Consider the following 23,118-nt stretch of genomic DNA (forward strand, 5'->3'; position numbering starts at 1 on the left):
TGATTACCTTGTGACTTGAAAACAATTATAGCTTACAGTGTCACAAATAGTAATACGTACCTTATAAAAACTGACATAAAATAGCAGTTTTATTGTAAATATTATTTGTGTCATAAAAATATAATGGCAGCTATTAATGTAACTTTCCATTGAAGATCAGTATCTGTTACAGGAAATCTTCCTATCTGTAATCTCCGCAGACATTTAAAAGTGGTTCCTAAGTCGTACACGAAACCGTTCTTTAGAAACCAACAAAACTTTTGTATTGAAGGGTTGGTTTGGCCCTTTTGTGAAGTTTCTCGCACTCGCTATTGGAAAACGATATTGTTTGTTAGTGATAAATCGGTAATAAAGTTCCAAGTTTCTGTAGTTCAATCAACGTCAAAGAAGCTACTTAGATACGCTAAGATTTTAAGTTATAAAAGTACAAAACTTGTTGCTAAAAAGAATCTTAAAAAACTAATCAAGTGGAAGCAATCAGTCAATGGCGTCGGAATTCGTCACCCGTCGACTCAAACACCAGTAACGTGGGCGTTGGTCATGATAGTCATATTGGTCCCTCATAGTTTTATTACTAAGTATCTCTATGAATGACAATTCATACTATTAACCGCATCTTATAAAGCATAGTATGAAGTATTAACTTGGATACGCGAGGGCACAGTTATATATCTAACGATGGCCTGACGCTAGCCGCTAAGATCCGAATCTATTTTAAATCTCTTCGCTCGATACAATAATTATCGGGCGGTGCAGGGCGACGCCGCTTTGAGCGTTTGGACGAATTAGACTGTTCTTCGCGCCAAACCATCTCTTGTGAACACTTATAAAGCAGGTATTACTACTTTAAGTAATATAATCAAGGGCCGTAGTCAAAATTATTTTATACAGCCTTTAACACTCATGATATTTATGAGAATGAAATATGCTAGCAATGGAAATAGCGTTAGGAGATGTAATTTCCATACTTTTATTTTGTTTCTCTTAGCTTTAACGATTGTAAAATGGCATGTTGCTAACTGCCTTAGAGATACTTTACCATAGATCATCATAGATGTGTATTTTAGTTATTCTGCTTATGTGAGGAATCAAAATGATTTGTAATGTTGTGGGTACTAATCAATTTGAATTTAAAAGGTACGACATAAGTCTAAAAATATATCGGCAATATTTAGAGATGTAATAGAGAAAATGAAGTTATAATTGATCTAGAGCCGAGTTGACTTGAGATATTACCGGGAATATAGTGAGCTGGGGAAGTTAACGTTGATTCAATTTAACTCAGTGTTTCTTTCATTGCCGATCACGTTAATATACTTAAAGGGTTTTACGTTTACTTTGTTGAATGAATAAAGATTATTTTATGGTGTTGTAGGGAAGTGAGTAATATTACATTGTTATTGAAATTGATATGATTCTTCTAATTCTTCGAGTAGATAGCTTAAAATATTTTTTATAAAATATTGAATTTCGCTCTCATGTGAATAATATTTCCAGCGTCGTAAAGGCCCATAAATGCTGGTGGCTAATTCATGGAATTGGGCCCCTTGCTAGCGTTAAATCAAGCAAATTTTTTTTTGTAAGTCAAAATAAGACTTTTTTGTTTGCAATACTACAGTCCGAAGTTCAAGGCTGTGCACTAGGGCCTTGAGGCAAGTCGGTTCTCTTCAACGCGGGTGGGCGATCCCTCGACCTGGGAGCTCCCTACAGCCGGGTATACTCGCTTTTCGCCATGTATGTTCCCTGCCATGATATACATATAACAAAACCACGTCAACATCAGTGAATAGTGATAACGTAAACCTCATAAAAGTCTATAAATCCCCTCTCAAACCTAACGTATGTAAATAAAATTCAAGATTCCAGTGTAGTCGTTAGTTCCGAGGCGTTCATTAATACAGCCAAAACGTTTATTTGGTGACAGTGGCACGTGGCTCAAAGCTATGAAAGTGAAGCATGCACTCCGTTAATAAGGTGACCCAGTTAGTGGTGCCGGCCTACTGACATTTGTGGACTGTAGCCAGCCGTCGTCTACTGGAATCACAGCTAATGGGGTGACCAGTACAAAAAGTTTGTTTTATGATTGTTTCATGCTAATGAATGGGGTGATGTTACTTAAAATAGACGTTGGAATGAAGTGTTAATTATTAAGTTTTTCCGTCAACTTTTGTTTTGATCTCTTGTAATTATTACTGCTTAATGTTGCTATATTTGTAAATGACATTAAATAATTACATTTCTAATTTAAACAGCGGTAACACAATTTCTAAATAAATAGCGTTAGAACTTGAAGCCTAGTTTACGCTGTTTCGAAACACCCATTAATTATATTCCACGCAATAAATTATCAAAGTTAGTGGGAACTTGCGGTAAGCATTAGTGCGCGCCGCGGGTTTGCCTACCTTTTGTTACGCGCGGGAGATAAGGGCGTGACCTGTCACTCTCCCCTGCATTAGATATTTACTTAGTATTTTGGTGACACCATTGTCTATTCATAAAGCAATTTCGGTGTCGTATTTTATTAATTAATTCTTCGAGTTCAACTTTCTTCTATAAAGTTTATATTTAATGGAATGTATTATTCAAAACATTGCAGAAAGATAATTTATGTATTTTATTCATTGCAGTAAATACGTATGTATATGTAATGAGATTAATTTCTTGTAATCAATTTGAAATTGACGATTTAAATAACTGAATTGGACTTGCACTTCCTCGCTGGCGTTGTATTGCGTGAGAAGTATAACTACTGCTTTGAGGTCCCGGGTCGGGCAAAGTGCCTAATATTGGGTTTTTCTACTCAGTATCAGCCCGGAGTCTGAAATTTGTGCCCAACAAGGGGATGGCCCATTATCACACCATGGGACGGAAGACATATGGTGTAAAGTGGGTGTCCTGGTAGCACTACCTACTATCTCTGCCTAACCCTTCCGGGAAATAAGCCTGATGTGTGTGTGTGTAAACTAAATGTTGACACATAAAAATTACCTAAAACGTGTAATATTATTCAAGTTATATGTAGTACGCGAACTGAAGTAACGAAAAGGTTATCTTAAAACAGTATGTGATATTTTTAAATTTTAAAGTGCGGTTACTCAGCAACATGAAACTGACAGTCTCATATCAGCTAATGTGTTACGTTTACCGGTCCTTAAGCACGTGGTGTTATCAAGTACCTAGTAAATAATATCCACCAAATTTCTGCAATGCAAGTATAAATGATGTTTACTTAAGCAAGCATGCCTATTGTTAGTAAGTCACATCGTTAATACCCAAAATCTTAAAAAACAAATAGAATAATGTGTAGCAGAAAATAAATGAATCTTGTTTAGCTATAAATCAATACAGTTTCCGATAATTTTGGACACACCCGAACTTTCTCTCAGGCTTCTATAGTTACGGCTGTCAATCAAACGAGGGGAAATTCTATAGGCAGTAGGCACTCTGTAGTTTAATACGAAACAGTGACTCGATATCATCTTTGTTAGGAAGTATAATAGTTATTTCCAAGAAAGATGTCTTTGTGTTTCTTAAATAATTATAAGTTTTTTAACACTATTAAGATGTAAATTTGAGGTGGATCGTCCATTTCCTTTTGTCCTGAGAAACAAAATTATAAATTATTATTATTATAATGCAGAGTTATTTGTGCGCTTTCTAAGTTTAATCTATACAAGGGTTATAAAGAGCATTAATATGATTCTGAACATTCTTTCATAAATAGGAAGCTATGTTGTCATCAACATACAACTAGTTCTCGGATTTTATTGAGTTTTTTTTTTGTTTTCGAAAACTTGGCAACCTTCATGGTTACGGGTGGGATTGTGGCCTCAAAGTCTTCAAAACGTCGAGAGAAAATTGTAATATAAAAACACGATAAAATCCGTAAAATACTTTTATTTCAATGTCTCACATTCGCGTAAAAATAAGAAATCATTAGACAAATTGGTTTTCTAAAACATCAAATATGTACAAAGTTCAAAATGCACATCATAAGCTGAAATACCTATAAAAGAGTTCAAACGTATCTATTGTTTTGATGTGGTGCCCTAGCTAATATTCAAATGGACATTCGATGTTTATGTTATTGGTTACATTCGATATAATAACTGATAACTTTGAAGCGCACAATAAACTATATTTAATGGATCATCATTTATTAATTACATTTACATAAAAATTTTAGAAGCATAAAACATAATGATTTATTGTGTTTACGCGTATGTTATACTTCAATGGCGAAGGGTCCATATAAGCCGAGTCCTGCCGGCCTCTCTCTTAGTAGAATTTCTGTAGAATCTTATCATCAGAACGATTTAAATCCGCATATATGCATATTAATAACTATATGTTGTGTCGGGTTCCTTTTCAGAAAATTTCACCTTTCGCCACTGTTAGACATTAAAATAAAACTATTTTGCGGATTTTATCGCGGTTTTTATATTATAATTTTCTCCCCATAAAGTGGTGCATGTATTTAGTTCTTTATTGTAAGCATAAGACAATAATAGCTCTTAGAATAAAATTACGATTCCTCATTTCATCATTAATTAATAGCAATCTTTATAATACAATGACGAAAAACATCTCCCTCAACAAAAGTAATGATATAACATAACATGGATAGAAATATATCAATAGTACTACTGGAAAATAGGTCTACATAACATATAACGTTGGTTGTAAGCTCAACTTCTTTACGTGTTGCGCCGGACTCAAAGGAAAGACGCTCTCAAGTCGCAGGTAGTGTGACCCAATTTACTTCAGTTTCGCGAGATTTTGCATGAAAAATAAGTTCTTACATTTTCACAGCTCTCTGCATGCTCTCAGACAATGCCCGTCATTTAGGAACGTGTGCTTTGAATACGCGAGATGATAAATTGATGTAAGTTTTGTATATACCTATAACATTTTGCAAAAGTTGTGCTGTAATTGATTTCGTCTTCGAGTTAGCTTACTAAAATAAAGATAATTTGGATTCGATTTCAATCAGATAAGGAAGGAATGAGATTTTTATTTTCCATGGCAAATTTAAAAAGCTACTGCGCTACATAATGTGGTTCTGTTTTAACTATTAGTTTCCTTTTTATCTATATTCTACATAATATGGTAAAAAATTGTTTGCCATTTGTGTAATGTGTAATTAAAAGGACGTAGAGAATAATAAATAAGTAACAAAATATAAATCAAATATGTGTAATATTAAAATGATATAAACGGATTAATTCCTAAAAGCAGAAGTAATAACCACAACTAATGGCGTCACAATAAATCTCATTAAATATTCACTTTTATAGCATAATAGATACTACATTTAGCTTTAGTGGTGGCGTTTAACCAACCGTTTAGCATAAAATACATTACGGTTGTCCACTAAATTAATGTAGCTAAGCTTCATGTCAACTCAATTAAACACTTATCAAGGACAGGTAATAATTGTTTTGTTTAATCGTAGATTTATTTAAGGTAGACTGTGTCTGTATTCCTAGACTGATAACACAGAATCCTGTAAACAATAAGTGAAAAAGCAGGTGCAAGTTGAGCCACACGCAGATTTTAATTCGAGCAATGCGTGACATAATTACTGACTTATCATATAACAGCATATTGGAATTTCAACTTAACGTATAAGTATCTGAGATATATTTTCCCCGTTTTTGCAACATTTTTCATTAATCCGCTTCTATTGGTCATAGCGTGTTATATAGCCTATAGCTTTTCTAGATTAATGGGCTATCCAAAACTATAATACTTTTTCAATTCGAACCAGTAGTTCCTGAGATTAGCGCTTTCCAATAAACTAACAAACCCTTTAGTTTTATATAATAATATAAATTACCTATTGCTGCCAAAGTAAAAGAAATAATACTTTATGTAGCGTCTGCGGGAGGAGTTACTTACATGGCAGATATAAATAATATATGTACATACAGAGAACAGACGGTCATTATATTAGACTCGATTTTTATACGACGACCAAAGACTAAATAAGTTACTTTCGTATACCCTTGAATATTTTCAGAGAGGTTAATAATCTAATTAAATTATCACTCGTATTATGGAAGCTCGACATTGCTCTTGACCTAGGTCCACAAGCCGTTTAGACGTGGCAGGCCAAACTAGTCAGAGCGGTAGTCTAGACCGAATATAAATACATGTAACTTTTTAGCGCTAAATTTAACAGCGGAACATCGTCGACCTAGGAACCTGGACGTCATTTCTAGTATGCACTTGTAGGTTTATCTTATGTATAACTTAAAGCGGAACCAATTTTAATTCAGGTCAACAAATACATATATATATAATGTAAGAGACGCGGGAGTTGTTTGGAAATATTGTCTTAATATTTATAACAATGATATATTTAGCTACACATCCACGATTTTAATCTTCACAATGGCACGGAGAAGCTTGTATATTAGGAATAAATAACAAAACAAACACTATACCGTGGAACAGAAGAAGTCTCAAAACACAAATTACTATGAGATATAAATTCTCCCCATGGGCGCCGAAGGAAAATAAAACGGAACTATTCTCACCAACAAAATATATATTTGCTTAGGCATTGCGCGGCAGCACATAGTTAGTTTTAATGAATTCCAGCTATTCACAATAAGGCTACATTCTTGTTTGTTTTACTAAGTTAATTTTAAAATTGAACTATTGTTTTTTGATGTTTTCGTAAAGTATTATCGCCTAATAGGCTGACAACTCATTTGCTGATTTGGCAGATATTTCCTATAAAATGAATATAAATGGAAGGGTAGATGTGTATAGACGAGCCCGAATACATTACGCGAACAGGTTTTATAGGTAAAAAATGATATTACGTATACATTGTATGTACATTGTGGATAGATTTCCATTGTTATGCGTTATTGTTCTCTAAGTGCCTTCAAACTCACGGCATTCAAGAGGAAGTTGCGACTATGAATAGGTACAAAATAGGGAAACACATTATATTATTATTTTGTCAATTATTGATAGTTTTGTTGTTTGTGATTTTCCAATATTAATATGGAACATACTATAAAATTCAAGAGTCGATATCCATGTTTAATTAACCACAAATAATGCGAAGTTGCATGCATAATTTTAATATTACACTAACCCACTTCGGATCATAACATGAAATGATATTTAATGCTTCACGTAAACAAGTTATTTTGCAGCGTAACTTAACACTTAACTTGTAATTCATTGGTGTTAACGTCAATGTTTACATGAACACGAGTTCTCATATTACTATTACTCGCTAATAATAATAATAATAAGATAAATGTAGGACACTTTCAATAGAAAATAACAGGTTACAACAAAATAATATAGCACTACCATCAAGAAACGTAGAAGCATTAGGAGAAGACGAATTTTACAAATATCTAGGGTTTGAGCAAGCAATCCAAATAGACCAAAAACAAACTAAAGCAGCGATTACCAAAAAATATAAACATAGGCTTAATAGTATCCTTCGGTCCAAGCTTAATTCACGCAACCTAATCAAGGCCATAAACACCTTTGCCGTCCCCATTCTGACCTACTCTTTTGGAGACATACGATGGACTCAAACAGACCTACACAAACTGCAAACAATAATAAACACTAAAATGACAGCCCACAGAAAACATCACCCAAGATCTTGTGTTCAAAGACTTACATTAGCTAGAAACGATGGCGGGAGAGGAATTATTGACATTACGAACCTACACAACAAACAAATAACCACCCTTAGAAAATATTTCCATTCTCGTGCAGAACATTCAACTTTGCATAAAATAGTTACACTAGCAGATAGGCGAATTACTCCATTAAACCTACATGACCCCATTCCGCAGCGCAATGAAAAGATTAAAGACCCGAAACAGAAGTTAGATGAGTGGAAACAAAAGAGCCTCCACGGCAGACACTAGCACGACCTCCAGCAGCCACATGTCGACAAGATAGCGTCGAACGCATGGTTGCAACGAGGCGAGCTGTTTCCCGAGACGGAAGGCTTTATGTTAGCCATACAAGACCAGACCATAGAAACTAGGAATTATCAAAAACACATTATCCGCCTCTCAAGCTTACCCACAGATAACTGCCGTCGTTGCCAGAGTAGTCCGGAAACTATCCAACACATTACTAGTGCCTGTAAATCTATAGCCCAAACAGATTATAAACACCGTCACGACCAAGTAGCTGCAATTATTCATCAACACCTAGCATATAAATTAAAGTTTATTTCCGAAAAAGTTCCCTATTACAAGTACTCCCCGAACAGTGTACTAGAAAACAACGAACTTAGGCTCTACTGGGACCGAACCATAATAACCGATAAAACTATTCATTTTAACCGCCCTGACATAACTATTTTTCATAAATCTATCAAAACTGTATACCTTATCGACATAGCTATCTGCAACACACACAACTTACAATCCACCTACACTTAAAAAAATTGCTAAATATACCGACTTGTCTATAGAATTACAAACACAATGGAACGCCACCACAGTCAAGACCATACCCATTATAATATCTTCTACAGGAGTAATCCCTAAAACCCTACACACCAGCCTTCGAACACTCGACCTTCACAAAAACACATACATTCTTCTGCAAAAAGCAACAATATTAAACACTTGCCGTATTGTTCGAAAATTTTTATCATTACCGACCCATTAAATTAATTTCTTGCACTTTTTCATTCAATTACACTTGGCTTCGGCCCGTGCCCTGCATACCTCCAAATAGGAGAGATAATTATATGTATATATAAAATAATAATAATATCAGCCCTGTATTATATACTTGCCCACTGCTGAGCACGGGCCTCCTCTACTACTGAGAGGGATTAGGCCTTAGTCCACCACGCTGGCCTAGTGCGGATTGGTAGACTTCACACACCTTCGAAATTCCTATAGAGAACTTCTCAGATGTGCAGGTTTCGTCACGATGTTTTCCTTCACCGTTAAAGCGAACGATAAATTCACAAAGAATACACACATGATTTTAGAAAAGTCAGAGGTGTGTGCCCTTAAGATTTGAACCTGCGGACATTCGTCTCGGCAGTCCGTTCCACACCCAACTAGGCTATCGTCGCTTGGACTCACTCGCTAACACACGATTAATTAGTAGGTAATGTACAATAAATTGCGGTTTCGATAGAGCATTGGCATTATTTTCCTAATAGCTGATATAAATAATGAACGATATCCTGTTATATATCTGTTAAAATGTACCTATATTAGTTTGATTAGCGCAATAGCGCGTCTTAAAAATCTATAGCACATTACAATAGTTCCAAAGTCGGGTCGAGTTGGAAAAACGAACTCCGTTACATATTATAGACAGGAAGATAGGAGGCTGCTTCAACTTATTTATACGATTAATCAAAATAAAAATTACTAATACTGAAAAGAAATACAGCAGTTAATTTATCGCGTTAATTGATGCCATAAGACGTCAGTGTGTCCGAAAAAGTTTCAAATCTTAGTAGCACGTGTGGGAAAGGAAAAAACCATGTCGCTGTGACAAATTTCCAACAAAATTGCGGTTAAAAGCTAGTGAAATAAAAGTGCGCACAAAATAATTAAAGTTGTGCCTTGTTTGCGATTGCAACTGTTGCATTATTTTAAAAGCTAGTGCCTATAAAAAGTAATGGTCGGCCACAAAGGCCGCGCGTGGCCGACATAAAAAAAGCATTTAATCGTTTCTAACTTCTGTGACGTCGCTTTGATTATGACTGTAAATGGCGCACAATTTTTTCTTTCACGTCAATTTAACTTCACTTGCAGGTTAATCTTTTTCTCGTTTCGATTTAACTTACTTGTGGGTTTTTATTTTTTTTTCGACACTGATTTGACTTGTCATTGACAGTTTTAAAAAATAATCACGTGTCACTTAAAAGTACTGAGCACCAGTCTATACAGAATTTCATTGCTATCCGTGTTATGTGGTTTAAGAATAACGCATTAAGGCGATACCTCAAGGTCCATTTTCATACATTTTGTTTCACCTTTAATCTGGGTCATAATTTCGTCATATTAAATTTTAAAGGCCGAAATATCCATGATTATTAATTATTTTTACGTTTTTCTTTCAACTGCGAGAACTAATCACTAACTAGACGTGAATTTAAATTCTCTACTTGCCAATACTTGTTTAGTTACCCAGATTAAAGGTGAAACAAAATGTATGAAAATGGACCTTGAGGTATCGCCTTAAGGGATATAATAACAAACAGTCTAATGATTATGATTGATTATGATGAATACGATTGATTGGTTGCAACTAAAATTTCGCCCTACTGAACAATAATTAATACAAGACACTTATTTCTAAAAACAACTGGAGTAAGCTTTCTTTACATTCTTAGTCATTCAAAGGATTCTGAATAGCTTACAGAGGGAGTAGAAGGATTAATTTTGTACGATAAAGCTTGTATTTTACGTTGATTGTACTTTATATTAATCCACTGAAGAAACGCCTTTATTGCTATCTAATTCTGTTCAATCCAATCTCAGCTTAGCCCTAACTCATTTTAACAGTTAAAAACTAACCTTATGTTTATACTCGTACGATCTACTTTTTATGCATAATTTTAGTGCTAGTGTCATAACGATACATAAACTCATTTTTTTATTACGCTGGTTTAGTACGACCATAAATTCAATGTGCACTCTGAACCGTAAAATTTGCTTCATTCAATTTATCGATTCGTGCCAGTACACATAAGGAACATTAATATCACGAGAGCGTGTCGCACGATTTAATTTTATAATGCTTTTGGCTGGCTGGTCCTATTTATCCTACTAACGTTACGAATTCGATTGCGAAGGTATTTGTATTTTTGATTAAAGTAAACGCAGAAACCGCAGACGATACTCCTAATTAATATTTTATGCTATTTATTCCAAAACGTGGGACTTTATTTTCAAGAACGGTCTTTCACACGGGCGCAGATGCTAACTAAATCGAGTTTGTAATAGGTACTTCGATTTGACCTGTTCATAAGTATAAATCGCAGACGGGAAAATCGTTCATTGTAGCATGTTAATTATTTATTAAAGGGACGGTTTTAAAGGTCATAAATCCTGTGAATTGCTTGGACATTTACTTGCAGCATTTACGTGGTAGGCATGTTATATACAGTTTTTTCTACATCACGAGTAGCCCTCCTGTACTGCGCTACCACTGTTTTCTATAAAACTGACGTGAAGTGGCAGCTTTGCTATTGCGTTTCGTATAGTCGATGCGATTCTTCATCTACTTTTTCGCAAACGTTTGAAAGTCCACTGCTGAATATAGACCTCACCTAAAAATTCGCATACCAACTTTGTATATGTGGCCGGCATAAAGCAAATATTGGAAGCTATATATATCACGCTTTTCTATTCTAACCCTATTTATTTATTTCTTTAACACTTTTTACATAGAGAAGTATATAGGCGAACTTAATGCCAAAGGTTTTTTTCTACCAGTCGACCTTAAGGTCGATAATACATCGACGTTTTCTCCTTGGTCCTAATTTTCGTTATTTTCGTGTTTATGAACTTTATCGATACCTTTCCATCAGACGATTCATTCATTATTCTACCTATTGTTATAAAATGCCATAGAATAAATCAATGGACCATGAACATTTTGTGGTCTAGGTGATAGGCTAACACCTATATATTACAACGTATCTATAAAAACAGTGAATTACATAATTTGAAGCTCTGGAAAACGAGTTAATCTTATAAAACATTAATGTATTTGCTCATACTATGAGCAGATTTCTTAGAATGAATAAAAATATTGTCCTAAATAAATGCGAGAGCAGTGACATAAATATATATTTAGGTTATCATTTCGTGGCGCAGATGTTAGCGTCCCTTGCCAATGCATAATTTTCCTTCCGGACCCGCGGCCGACTCAGAAAAAATGCACTCTATATGTTAATACAAGAAACGGACTGCCGGCAAAGAATGTTTTATTCGCGCATATTTAGGAATGTGTTTGTTACTGTCTTTCTATGTTACCATTTACTATTAGAAATGAAGTTATGTATTTAAATATTAATTTAGGTTATTTTGACCGAAAACAAAAAATAACTACATTCTCGAGCAACAACTACTTACATATTTTGTTCGCAAAGGGTTCAACGGTATTAGTTCCAAAATTATATTATGATGGCGGGCCTTGAGGCCATCAACAATCGACATTGTAAATTCAGACATTAATATTATTCAGGGTAATTAAAATTCTAGAATTAGAATTTACGATTCAGGAATTGCAACTAAAAAATTATAATAGTAGATCATATAATACACTGATACAACAGTATTACTTAGATGAAGGCGATAATTAACACTCAAAACATTCACCGACCCGCAGTAAAATTGTACAATAAAAAATGATCAATTGTCATTTGTAAAACTGCGGTAATGTCACGTATCTTTTACGTGTACAGCGAATGCATATTCTGTTATTTGACGTTAGCACAGGTGTAATGTTACGACCCGTATAGCGCGGAGAGTGCTACGTAATAAATGGCCTCGTGATTAATATTACACCGTATTTAAAGTAAACCACAAAAAGTATTTTAGGTGGCCTACGGTCTGATGGCCTCGGATATAAGGGTGACATGGCAATGTTTTGATTTTACTGCTTTTTAATGTTACTGCTTAAAACACATAATACGTGACGCGTGTCAACTTTGAAGAGGTATAATAGCTGGTAGAGCATTGGTTTTAGCCTAGCTTCATTTTTATTTTATCAAGGTACAGATTTTCCTTTTTTATAAAATTATTTTTGCTTCCGTAAAGGATAGTTGCTAATCTATTAACTTACATCAATGTTAATATTATAAATTCCAAAGTGAATCGGCCTATTTGTAAGTCTTTCACAGTTAAACTATTGAACAGATTTTGATGAATGAATATAATATAAACATAATGAAAAATGTCTTGTAAAGTGCAAACATATTAGTATTGAAACTATTTGAAAGTGAATATCAATTATCCCTTTAATACAATTTGACCAAATAAGTAACAAAATTTTTTGAACAGTCAACAGTTGCAATTTTTCCTAGGCACAAACTTATGTGTGATGAACTTATTATTGAAGAAATATGAAATGGATTCTATTTCAGTCAAAGATTCATGCTCTCAAAGCACATCAAACAGTTACTCTTATGTGATGAGGTTGATTCAAGTCGCGGGGGAATGCTAGATGTTAAAGAAAGTGCCGACGAGGGGAGGACCTGCGCGGATTGTGCACCCCATCGATGCAAGGAGCACGTCTCAAGTGTGTAGCCACGTACGTATTCATCCCGGATATTCAACTTTATTGAACACTAATTTTGAGCTTTAATTCTAGTAGAAATAGATCTTAAATTCGACTCCTCTTTCAAGATTAATTTAAAGCACCATATTATAATTATGGCATCGATTTTCACGTGGAAGGGTAACAGAATAAAAATTAAAAGAGAGTTTTTTTAGTTTATTTTGAAGCAGGCATTAGCGATCGTTTTGAGCGAAAAAACTCCTGTGACAAGCATTTTCAGCCTATGAAAAATACCGCAAATATGACTAGCGCTTTTCCTTCAACTGATAAATTGTAGTATAGCTTGTGTTTCGGCATGATTTATTTTAATTGTTTTAAAATTTTCTTATTATAATACTATTCTGTATTATTATTTTTACCATGATTATTCAATACTTTGTTGCGATTTTTTTTTCATAGGGGCAAGGCAAAGTGTCCTGACTGCACCTGATGGTAATGAAGTGGGGTCCAATAGAATGTCGACGGATGAGAAATGATTAATTACCACTCGGCAGTCAACACAATTATGCCGGCTTGTTGAAACCGGATATACAGAGGCTGATCCCGGAACGCAACACACTAACGTGGGCCACTATGGTGGGTTTTAACACCTTGTGCAGTGAATAATGTAGACCGGGATTTATACCACAATTACAGTATGAAAAAATATCATGAGTTAGAGTTTCATTTATAGAGGGCTTCGTAACGTCATCTCCGGCTGTATGTGTTTGATATAAGCTGTTTGTCCAGCGTCAAACTCGCGTATTCATTGCTTGGACGGTTTGAATATTAAATCAGCGCCCGCAGATATGTTTATATTTGAATATTTCATGATTTCTTTTATTTTATGGGTTTACCGAGGATATTGGATATATACAGATAATATTCATAAGCTATACAAATTCACCAACGCGAACTCCTTTTATATCCGAAGAAGTAGGCAGCAGTACTGCTGGTGTTTCACAACTTTGCCTAGCTAAAATTGATATTTATGCAGTTCCTACTTCAAATATGGCCCCTAGACGGCTAGCGCCTCTAGGCCACGTCCTATTTAAGATATAGACAAATCCAACACTACCATATCGGACACAACTCTTAATACAACTAACGAAAATATGTTGGAAATTCAGATCTATAATCTCACGGTTCAATGCCTACTGACGAGACAAAAGGAACGAGACGTACGATGATAACATTATATGCCTTTAATAAAGGTAGGCTTATCCGAAATTTAAGCTTTCGAATGTACATCAGAAATATATTTAACATGATTATATAATAATAATATCAGACCTATATTACATCCCAGACTCTACTAGATTTACTTTATTAGGATGATAGATTACACATTGAGCATAAGGTGTGTTCATTCATTAATTGAAATGATTGTTTAGTGACTGTTTATTTAGTTGATGTTGATGTTAGTCCGGAGACGTGAATCGATCTATCCGTATAATGCGACAACGACATATAGGCGTGGAGTCTGTTATCACAGTCGTAATCAATCACTTTTAGACACGCACCTCGCTTAAACAGGTCAATCACGCGACTATCAGTTTTCTCAACTTATCGAAACTTTCTGTGCGTGTTTTGCCCCAATATTATAAAGAAAATGGACCACCAGTTTTATTTTGTCATGTGTAGGTATAATGAACTGTACTTCTATTAAATTCTTATATCTCGGATTACTTTGTTGAGCCAGGAAAACATATGCTGAAGTTTCTCAGAAATGGTCTATTTATTTGTCTTTTGTATCACTTTGGGGCGAGTCAAAAAAAGTTCCCATGAAGTTTCTGTGTAAGAAATGACTGGTTTATTTAATCTCTAATCAGTTATTACTGTAGAACGCTCCAAAACAGACTGCAAGATCTAACGCGGTGATGTAATTTAAGGTTATGTTTTGATATCTCCGGCATCAATTATCTTGCGACATACGTTCTAATATGATTTTTAAGTCAAATATACATCAAGATTACTTAGTAAGTCAATGCTATCGAATGACAATTCATTAAGTCGCACTAAAAGTCGATGACTAAAATATCTAGCCCGGCTATTAAAAAATCCATTTTCGTACCTGAACTGGCGTGTAGGATTAACGCCAAGTCGCTTTCTCCGTATATGAAGAGGCCGTAAGCCCCGTATTAGTTCATAAATCAATCATGCTGTTCGTAGTGGCAGCATGACGCGGGGTAGCGACGTCGGCGGTGGAGTGTAGAAAAAAGAAAAAGCGTGGTATGTATTAGGCATTGTTATTTCTTTTTTATTTGCTTATATTTTCACATTGTTGCGTTTGATATTAATTGTACTTGCATTAATACAAAATTACAGCTATTATGTCAGTATTAAGAAGGGTATTACATGAATGTATCTACTTAAAATAATAAATAAAGTATTACTTATCATATTCTCGTTCGGTAATTTTAGGCTTTAGAGACTAATACTCTGCCTGGATTTCATTTACTATTTAGGTGGGCCCATAAGGCATTTAAATATTTCGTCCAAGTGACCCGCCGCATCGTTTAGAATATTCTAGAAATGAAATTAGTGTCAAAGAGTAAAACGTGAAAACGTTTTGACCTTAACCCGTTTGTGAAAAACATACTCGCATGTAAGTCATTAAAGTGGTTTTAAAAAGGCCTACATTTCTGTTTTCAAAATATAAAAAATTGAACCCGATTGCGCAAGGTACTCGTGTTTTATAAATAAACATGTTAAATATGCAAAATCCGCGTTTCCGAGTGGCAGAGTTGACACGTTTTATTCCAGCTTTTAACTCAACATGCAAGATTTAAAGCCATCCGTATTTCGATACCAGCGACAACTAGCAATGTATATATACTATAAATTGTTTCGACTTGATTTGAATATAAAATAAGAAGCATTTTGGAATATAAATATCGACTTTGTAATAAAAATATTTAATATTGTATGTTGCTTTTTAGCCAATATATTCCAGCTCATATCGATCATGACACTTGTTAGCAATAGAAGATAACATTCTAACGTTATAAAGCTGAAGAGTTTGTTGTTTCTTTGTGTGTTTGGACGCGCTAATCTCAGAACCTACTTGATCGATTTTGTTTTTTTTTTTCACTAATAGGAAACTACATTATTCCTGAATGCCATAGACTACTTTAAAGCTAGAGAAATATATCCATGAAAAAAAAATTCACGCGGGCGGAATTGTAGGCAAAAGCTATTAGTAGATTAAAATGATGAAGTATGGTCTTGACTATGTTGCAGAAACTATGAGGGAGTTGGCAATAATTGAGGATTTTTTATTGGGAATCGGAGAATGTAATTTATAAAATTGAGCCGTCTACATCAGTGAGTATTGCGTGGTAAAAGAGATTCAGTGGTGTCCTGAATAGCCATTACCTTCCCGGCTTTATCATACAAAATTCAATCGAAACTTAAGTAAGAAATTGGCAAGTAATATGAACGGCTTAATATGAAAAGTCAAATTTATACGTTAACATATTTTAGCAAAAGAACAAAGAAACCCCGCATTCGAAAGATATTGCGGCGGCGGATATTGTAAAAAAAATCATATGATAAAATATAGCGAAGAGGCGCTCAAAAGGCTTCCGGATTCTTTAAGTGGCTCTCAGATATTTAAGTTATTTTCTTTCACTTCTCTTTTAGCGTTGACAAATTTCATTACGCAACTTTTGTTTTAAAATTACTGACGAAAGTCTATTGTTTTAATGTAAATCATTGGTAATATTTTTTTAATACAATTTATCGAACGCGATTATATTTTCGAAGTTTTTAAAAAAGTTTCATGTGGAGACTTTTTATTCTAATGTGACAGTCTTTTCAAAACGATAGTGAATTGTACCCGACATGGTAGGTAGTTCGGTACAACCGCAATGTCTATTTCGATTATAAAGCGACATAGAGTCACAAGTTTTCTACAAAACTCTCACCTCGTACACATCATCAGTCAAAGTTTTATCTCAACCATTTAGTAAAGGAAACACACGTGCACGGACTAAACGTTTAAAAAGGTCAGAGCGATTTGCGGTGGTCATCCTTCCGTCCCTGGATCCTGGGACTTAACGTCGTCCCTGTCACGCCTCAGACCTGAGCAGGGTAAATACGCATAAGTAATCACTTAAGGTTTCCCTTTTTGGTAGTCACGATCCGCCTAACATACCAAAGTTTTCTACTTATTGTTGAGGTAAAATAAAGGCTTGCGGATTATTTAACTTATTGTTTTACAGTCAGTGGCGGCACTAAACGACCCGAGGCCCGGGCGGAACCAAAAAGTTCCCCTGTTTTAGTAGTTTCGTCGGTAAGATCGTAAAAGGTCCTTAAAGGTACCGCGCAAGGCCCCGGGCGGTGGCCCGGTCGCCCTTCCCTATGACCGACTCTGTTTACAGGTAAAAGTACGCATACCTGTACGATTAGCCAATTATAATGCACGTTTAACAAATATTTTTTTCACATGATACCATGAGTAACAGCAATATGTAAACAATATCTAGTAAGTACTTACTTAACACGCTTGTAACGTTATCAGAAGCAATTTAAGTCATTATGTAGTTACCAGCGCGCTCTTATAGATAACAATGTCTGTTTTTAGTTTCAATTCTATTCTTGTATTTTCATTTAATCTTGCTTACGGATGAGTTCCAAGTTATTTAAAAATAATGTAGTGATGCTAAATCTAACGGATCTATAGAACGTCGAAATCAACTAGTATTTTTTTTTTACTTTCGCCGTTTCAAAGACTGCAGTCTCAAGGTCATGATTCCTCCTATTGAACATAAAAAACAATAAAAAAATTCAATACTAGTTTTATTTTGGTGTCTTAAATTCGCGTAAACATAAAATATCATTAGACCGATAAAACGTGTGTTATAAACCGACTTTGACAAAAGGAAGAGGTTCTTAATTCGACTGTATTTTTTTTAGATATTATGTTTGTTACCAATTGTTATTATTAGCCACCGACTCCAAAATTAAATATTTTTTTGGTGTTTAGTGGTTTTTGAAGGCGGTATAATCTTTTGTTGAAAAGTATTTTATGTTCAATTTGTAATAATTTTTTAATGTGAATTACTTATGCTAGCAGCTACAATCCAGTTTGGGCTCGTGGCTATTAGTAAAGTAATACTCGACCTCTGTATTTCATTTAGTTATGTACACAAATTTTAAGTTCCTGTTCACCTCCCTTTGATATTGATTTTGTAAAAGGTGTAAATTACGCAGGCAATTATACAAGGCGAAATATTTGTGGCGGCTATCGAGAGACATAACGATAGACATTGCCGTGTTAGGATTAAAAAAAATATTTGGCGCTGCCTGGCAGTTCGAGACTGCGTGGGCGCGAGATTATGCGTGTGATGTGCGTAATGGAACAGCCGAAAACCCGATATCGCGCTCTTGGCAGATTTAATTATGCTCTAGACATATTAATATAATATATAAATATATAGGCAATATTCTGATTCATTATTCTCTATCCTCTCATATACTCATATAATATATTATTGTGAATATATGACATATTCATTTACGCAACTCACTAATCTAATCATTCAATGGACATACATTTTTGTAGCGAGCGCTGTCCGAATAATTTGACGAGTATAGCCAAAACAAAACAAATATGTTAGAGAGGCCAAAAACATTTTTACAGTTTTCTGTCTTACGCCGCATCAAAATATTCATAGCTTCGCTCTCTGTATTGCTTAAAACCTCTTGTGGTTATGACAACGTGACGCATTTAACGAATATAACCGACAAATAGCTCTTATTTCGACCCTCGTCCAATCCTCATACAATTTTATTACATTTGTATACGTTGCGTGGTTTATGTCTTCAAAGTAAATAAATAAAGTTATAATAAGATTCGCGGCATGCCCGTCGGGTAAATGTGGGCTTCACGAAGACAAAGGTTTCATGACAGGATAGGAATTATAATATTCCAAATGATATGGTTAAAAGTGGTTTTACAAATGTAGACATAAGGGATATTTTAATGTCCGTTCAGATAACTCAGTGGAAAACACGATTGTACTAAATGGTGATAGGTTATTCTTGGATACGACCCGTGACCTGTCTCAAGTTATGTTACGCAGGACAGATACTTTATAGTTATAATAATAGTTGCTACATTAACTTTTCGTCACCACATACTTGGAATTATCGTTGTTTTTCCGTAAGTTAAGCATAATTGTTTTGTGCAAATTAATTCTTATCTTAATTACTAAAGACATTGCTGAAGTATTCTTAGATTAATAAATATAAAATTAATTATATCAAATTGATACCTATAAATGACTAGTTTTCTGTTGTTTTCAAAAGGGCGGCATAATTGTATCAACTGGAGAGGGATAAACATTTCTCGTCAGTCAACATTTTATTTGTAAATCACTCCACCTTCCATCAGGTATAGTGGAATTGGTAATATAAAAAAAAAACATGATTAATACTTACCTATACTCTGGCTGACCCAGATACCGAGCATGTCAAGCTGCAGCAGCCGGTGGTAGAGGCTCTCCCCACGCGCGTGGTTCATAAATAGGTGGTAGAGGAAGGAGCCGCACCAAGGCGCCAGCGCGCCGAGCAGGTGGCACAGCGAGAGGAACCACGCGCCGCCGCCGCCCCATCGCGCAGCAAGCCATGGGAGCACCACCAGAATGTATAGTAAGGAGACACCTGGAACAAATTGTAGGTCTAGTCATCCTGCATTCTCAAGTCATTGGGTTTGCGGGATTCATAAGTTTAACCACGAATGTTCTAGGTTTAACTTTGTAACGGCCTCGGATCACATTATAAAGCATTGAAATATGAATTTTCTATAGATTCAAAAACGTCAAACAACTTTGATTCCATACAACCTCTCCGATGTTCGCCAGAATGATACAATGGTTTACTGTTTTTATGGCGCTAATCTGATCCCAGGCCGAGACTGTCGGAAAAAACTACTATAGTAGGTTTGCTTTACTTTAACACCAAATTCATTAAAGCCAATATTGTAGTCTCAATTATAAATTGTCAATATAATTTATAAGTGCTTTGAAGTATACCAACTAAGAACACAATACTTAAATCTAATTAGCAATTATTCTTGTACGATAGATCTCCTGTAGATGCACAACTAATCTAATAATAGTTGTCGATGTGCGTTGAAAGCAGGCTGCGCAATGATTGGCATTTCTGCAGACAATAACAATGCCTACATACGAACATATAAAACTAAGTGAACAATAAAACATTCACCGGACCATTGTTTTATTAGGGTTGTCAGTGCGTAAAACTTTATGTGGAAAAACAAATATATAAAGTGAAGATAGCTTATACCAGTCATGTAACTAATCATTTTAGAAGGCAGGAAAATGCTACTCGCCACTGAATATGGGTAAGCCTGGAGCTTACCATTGCTGAAGACTTGTTTAGTGAGGTCTTAACATACGCAATGCATAGATCTCGCATCAAGTAGAAGTTTAAAGAACTTTGTGAAAAAATTACTTAAATATAACGGATAAAGTGTTTACAACATTATTGCAAAAATAAGAAAAACCTGCAAAACTATTTCAAATAGACTACGAGATATACAAATTTCTTTAAATTTGCTACAACACACTGTAATTTTATTATAACGCTATTTTAAAAGAAACAAAATTGTGCTGAAATCTCGCAGCGGGTTCGGTTTTGCTGTGTTCATAATAAAATTCCTGTAGCGTAGGTGGACGTGAGCTGCTTGCAGATCGCACTAATGAAAGAACCATCACCGCACAATACGCTTTGTTATCATACTTTCATACAGATAATCTGATTATGGGTTACTGGAACTTGTTTTGTGTGCTGCGATTCTATTGAAATATCATTATCGGGCGGCTGTGGCGTACGGTTTCGTTCATCAGTCGACAAATAAGATTTTGAGATTTATTAAAGCGTTTGTTAGCCTAAAGGGTTTTACCTTTTGCAGTATAAGAAGATGAATAGGTTTATTAGAAAGGAAGATCTAATTATAAACCTACTTCAATAATATAGATTTAAAAATGCACACAGCAACTCCTTTCAATACCATTGTAATATCGATAATATTGTGTTTAGTAATGGCATTTCGGTAATTCCACCGGGTGTGGGCTGTTCTGTAAACTCGTTTGCCGTTCATTTTAGGGTCGTTTCCCGCCCTATTCTTTCTTATTATTACTACCCATCGTCGGGGATGATAATGTGGACTTTAGAGAGTTTTACTTCGTTTTATGATTTGTTAAATGTGCCTTAAAAAGTTTAGTAAGTAACATGAATCACGCACAGATGTTCCAGCTAATTTGCAATTTCTATGATAAATTAACTTGATCTTTCTTTTGATGAGCTAGTAAAAAACTGTGTTGAAGTTGAATGCTTTATGTTTTTCAAAATAAAGAATGTGAAATCGATTAATATTTCGAGGGAAAAAAGGATTTTCTAAAAAAAATACACTTTTTATTAGTGTTTCAAATCCATTTGGCACAGCACTAAGGCATATTCAATCACGATGTAAAATATCTAAACAAACATCTATAACAGATACAATTTTTATAATATTAGCGCGTACACCTATCAGAAGTAGTTGTAATACCGTTGCTAAGTAGGTACTGCCGTCGATAGAGACTTGTGGCAATATGCCGGCTCTCGAGTGACCGAACGAATTAATTCGTTTAGCGGCCCCCTCAGCACTGATGGACGTGCGTGTCCGTCAAACGAGTCAGCAAATTCAATATTCAACTGCGCGTCAGAATACCGGGTTATTGTGTATGGAATTGTGACATGTTGCATAATTATAACACGTGTTATTAGCAAGTTTATGGTTATTGTTTTATAGCAATAGAACGTGACATAGGTATCTACTATTCTATATTAGCGTTTGGTCGCTGCTATGCCACGTGATGTTTTTCTGGAATATATTGCCTATTATATCCTCTTCTGGGATAAATATTATTGTAAGGTCAATTGGGTATACAATTCCATCAGTTAGGCAGTTTAATCGTTTAATTTGTTATACAAATTCTGAACATAAAACATCATTTACATATTAATAGGGTATATTTTAAATAATTTATATTTGTATCACCAAGCAGTTATCACCTACATAAGCACTTATATCCGTAAAGGTAACATTTATATTTGGTCTTTAAAGCAGATGTCTTAAAATTTTACGGACGCGGTCGAGGTATATGACCTTTCAAGCAAAAGCATCCCTGCCAAATATCTTGAAAAGTAAATAGTGAAATGTAAAGTCGGGGCGGTTTTGTTTTATTTGCACGTGCCACGATAGGTGATAAAGGTCTGATAAGGCTGTGTTGCCTACATTATCCCTAATTGCGACCCCTCAAAACTTTTTATTTTTTGTGTTTACGATAGCCCGGTAATGAGTTTTGTTTTTGATGTTTATTGTTGTTTTGTTAGGTATATTTTTTTATTTACGTACGTTTTTAATTTCCAGATATATAATATAATATTTTAATTTACAATAACTGTTTATAATTTTTATAGTGTTCAACATTGGTGGAAACAAATGGCTGCCAAGATAATTATAATGTAGGAAACTTTCTTAATTTGGGGTCTAATGGCGACATTTTTCAGTTATTGTGGGATAAAATGTATTTTACTAGTGTAATGGTAGAAAAATATATTTACCGAAAAGATAGTTAGCACCGCTGTCGAGTAAGTGAACTGAGAATGATTTTTATTTCTTTTTTGCTGAATGCGCTTTTGCTGTTAGGCTTCGATGGTTTTACAGTTGAATGAACTATTTTTATTTCATATTTTATCGTGAAAAGTGCACTTGTTTATATCCTACCTATATTACATTGCTTTTTT

At 34.8% G+C, this 23,118-nt stretch overlaps 1 protein-coding gene across 1 annotated transcript in view; it reads right to left on the reverse strand.

Moving 5' to 3' along the window:
* LOC115447709 (progestin and adipoQ receptor family member 4) overlaps positions 1-23,118 on the reverse strand; it is a 62,005-nt gene that overhangs the window by 26,818 nt on the left and 12,069 nt on the right. The window contains exon 2 of the mRNA XM_037441065.1: positions 19,744-19,965. Within this exon, the coding sequence (XP_037296962.1) occupies positions 19,744-19,965 (222 nt within the window). The remainder of the gene's footprint in view (positions 1-19,743; positions 19,966-23,118) is intronic.

The sequence above is a fragment of the Manduca sexta genome, chromosome 21 (genome assembly GCF_014839805.1).
Source record: "Manduca sexta isolate Smith_Timp_Sample1 chromosome 21, JHU_Msex_v1.0, whole genome shotgun sequence".
Lineage (NCBI taxonomy): Eukaryota > Metazoa > Arthropoda > Insecta > Lepidoptera > Sphingidae > Manduca > Manduca sexta.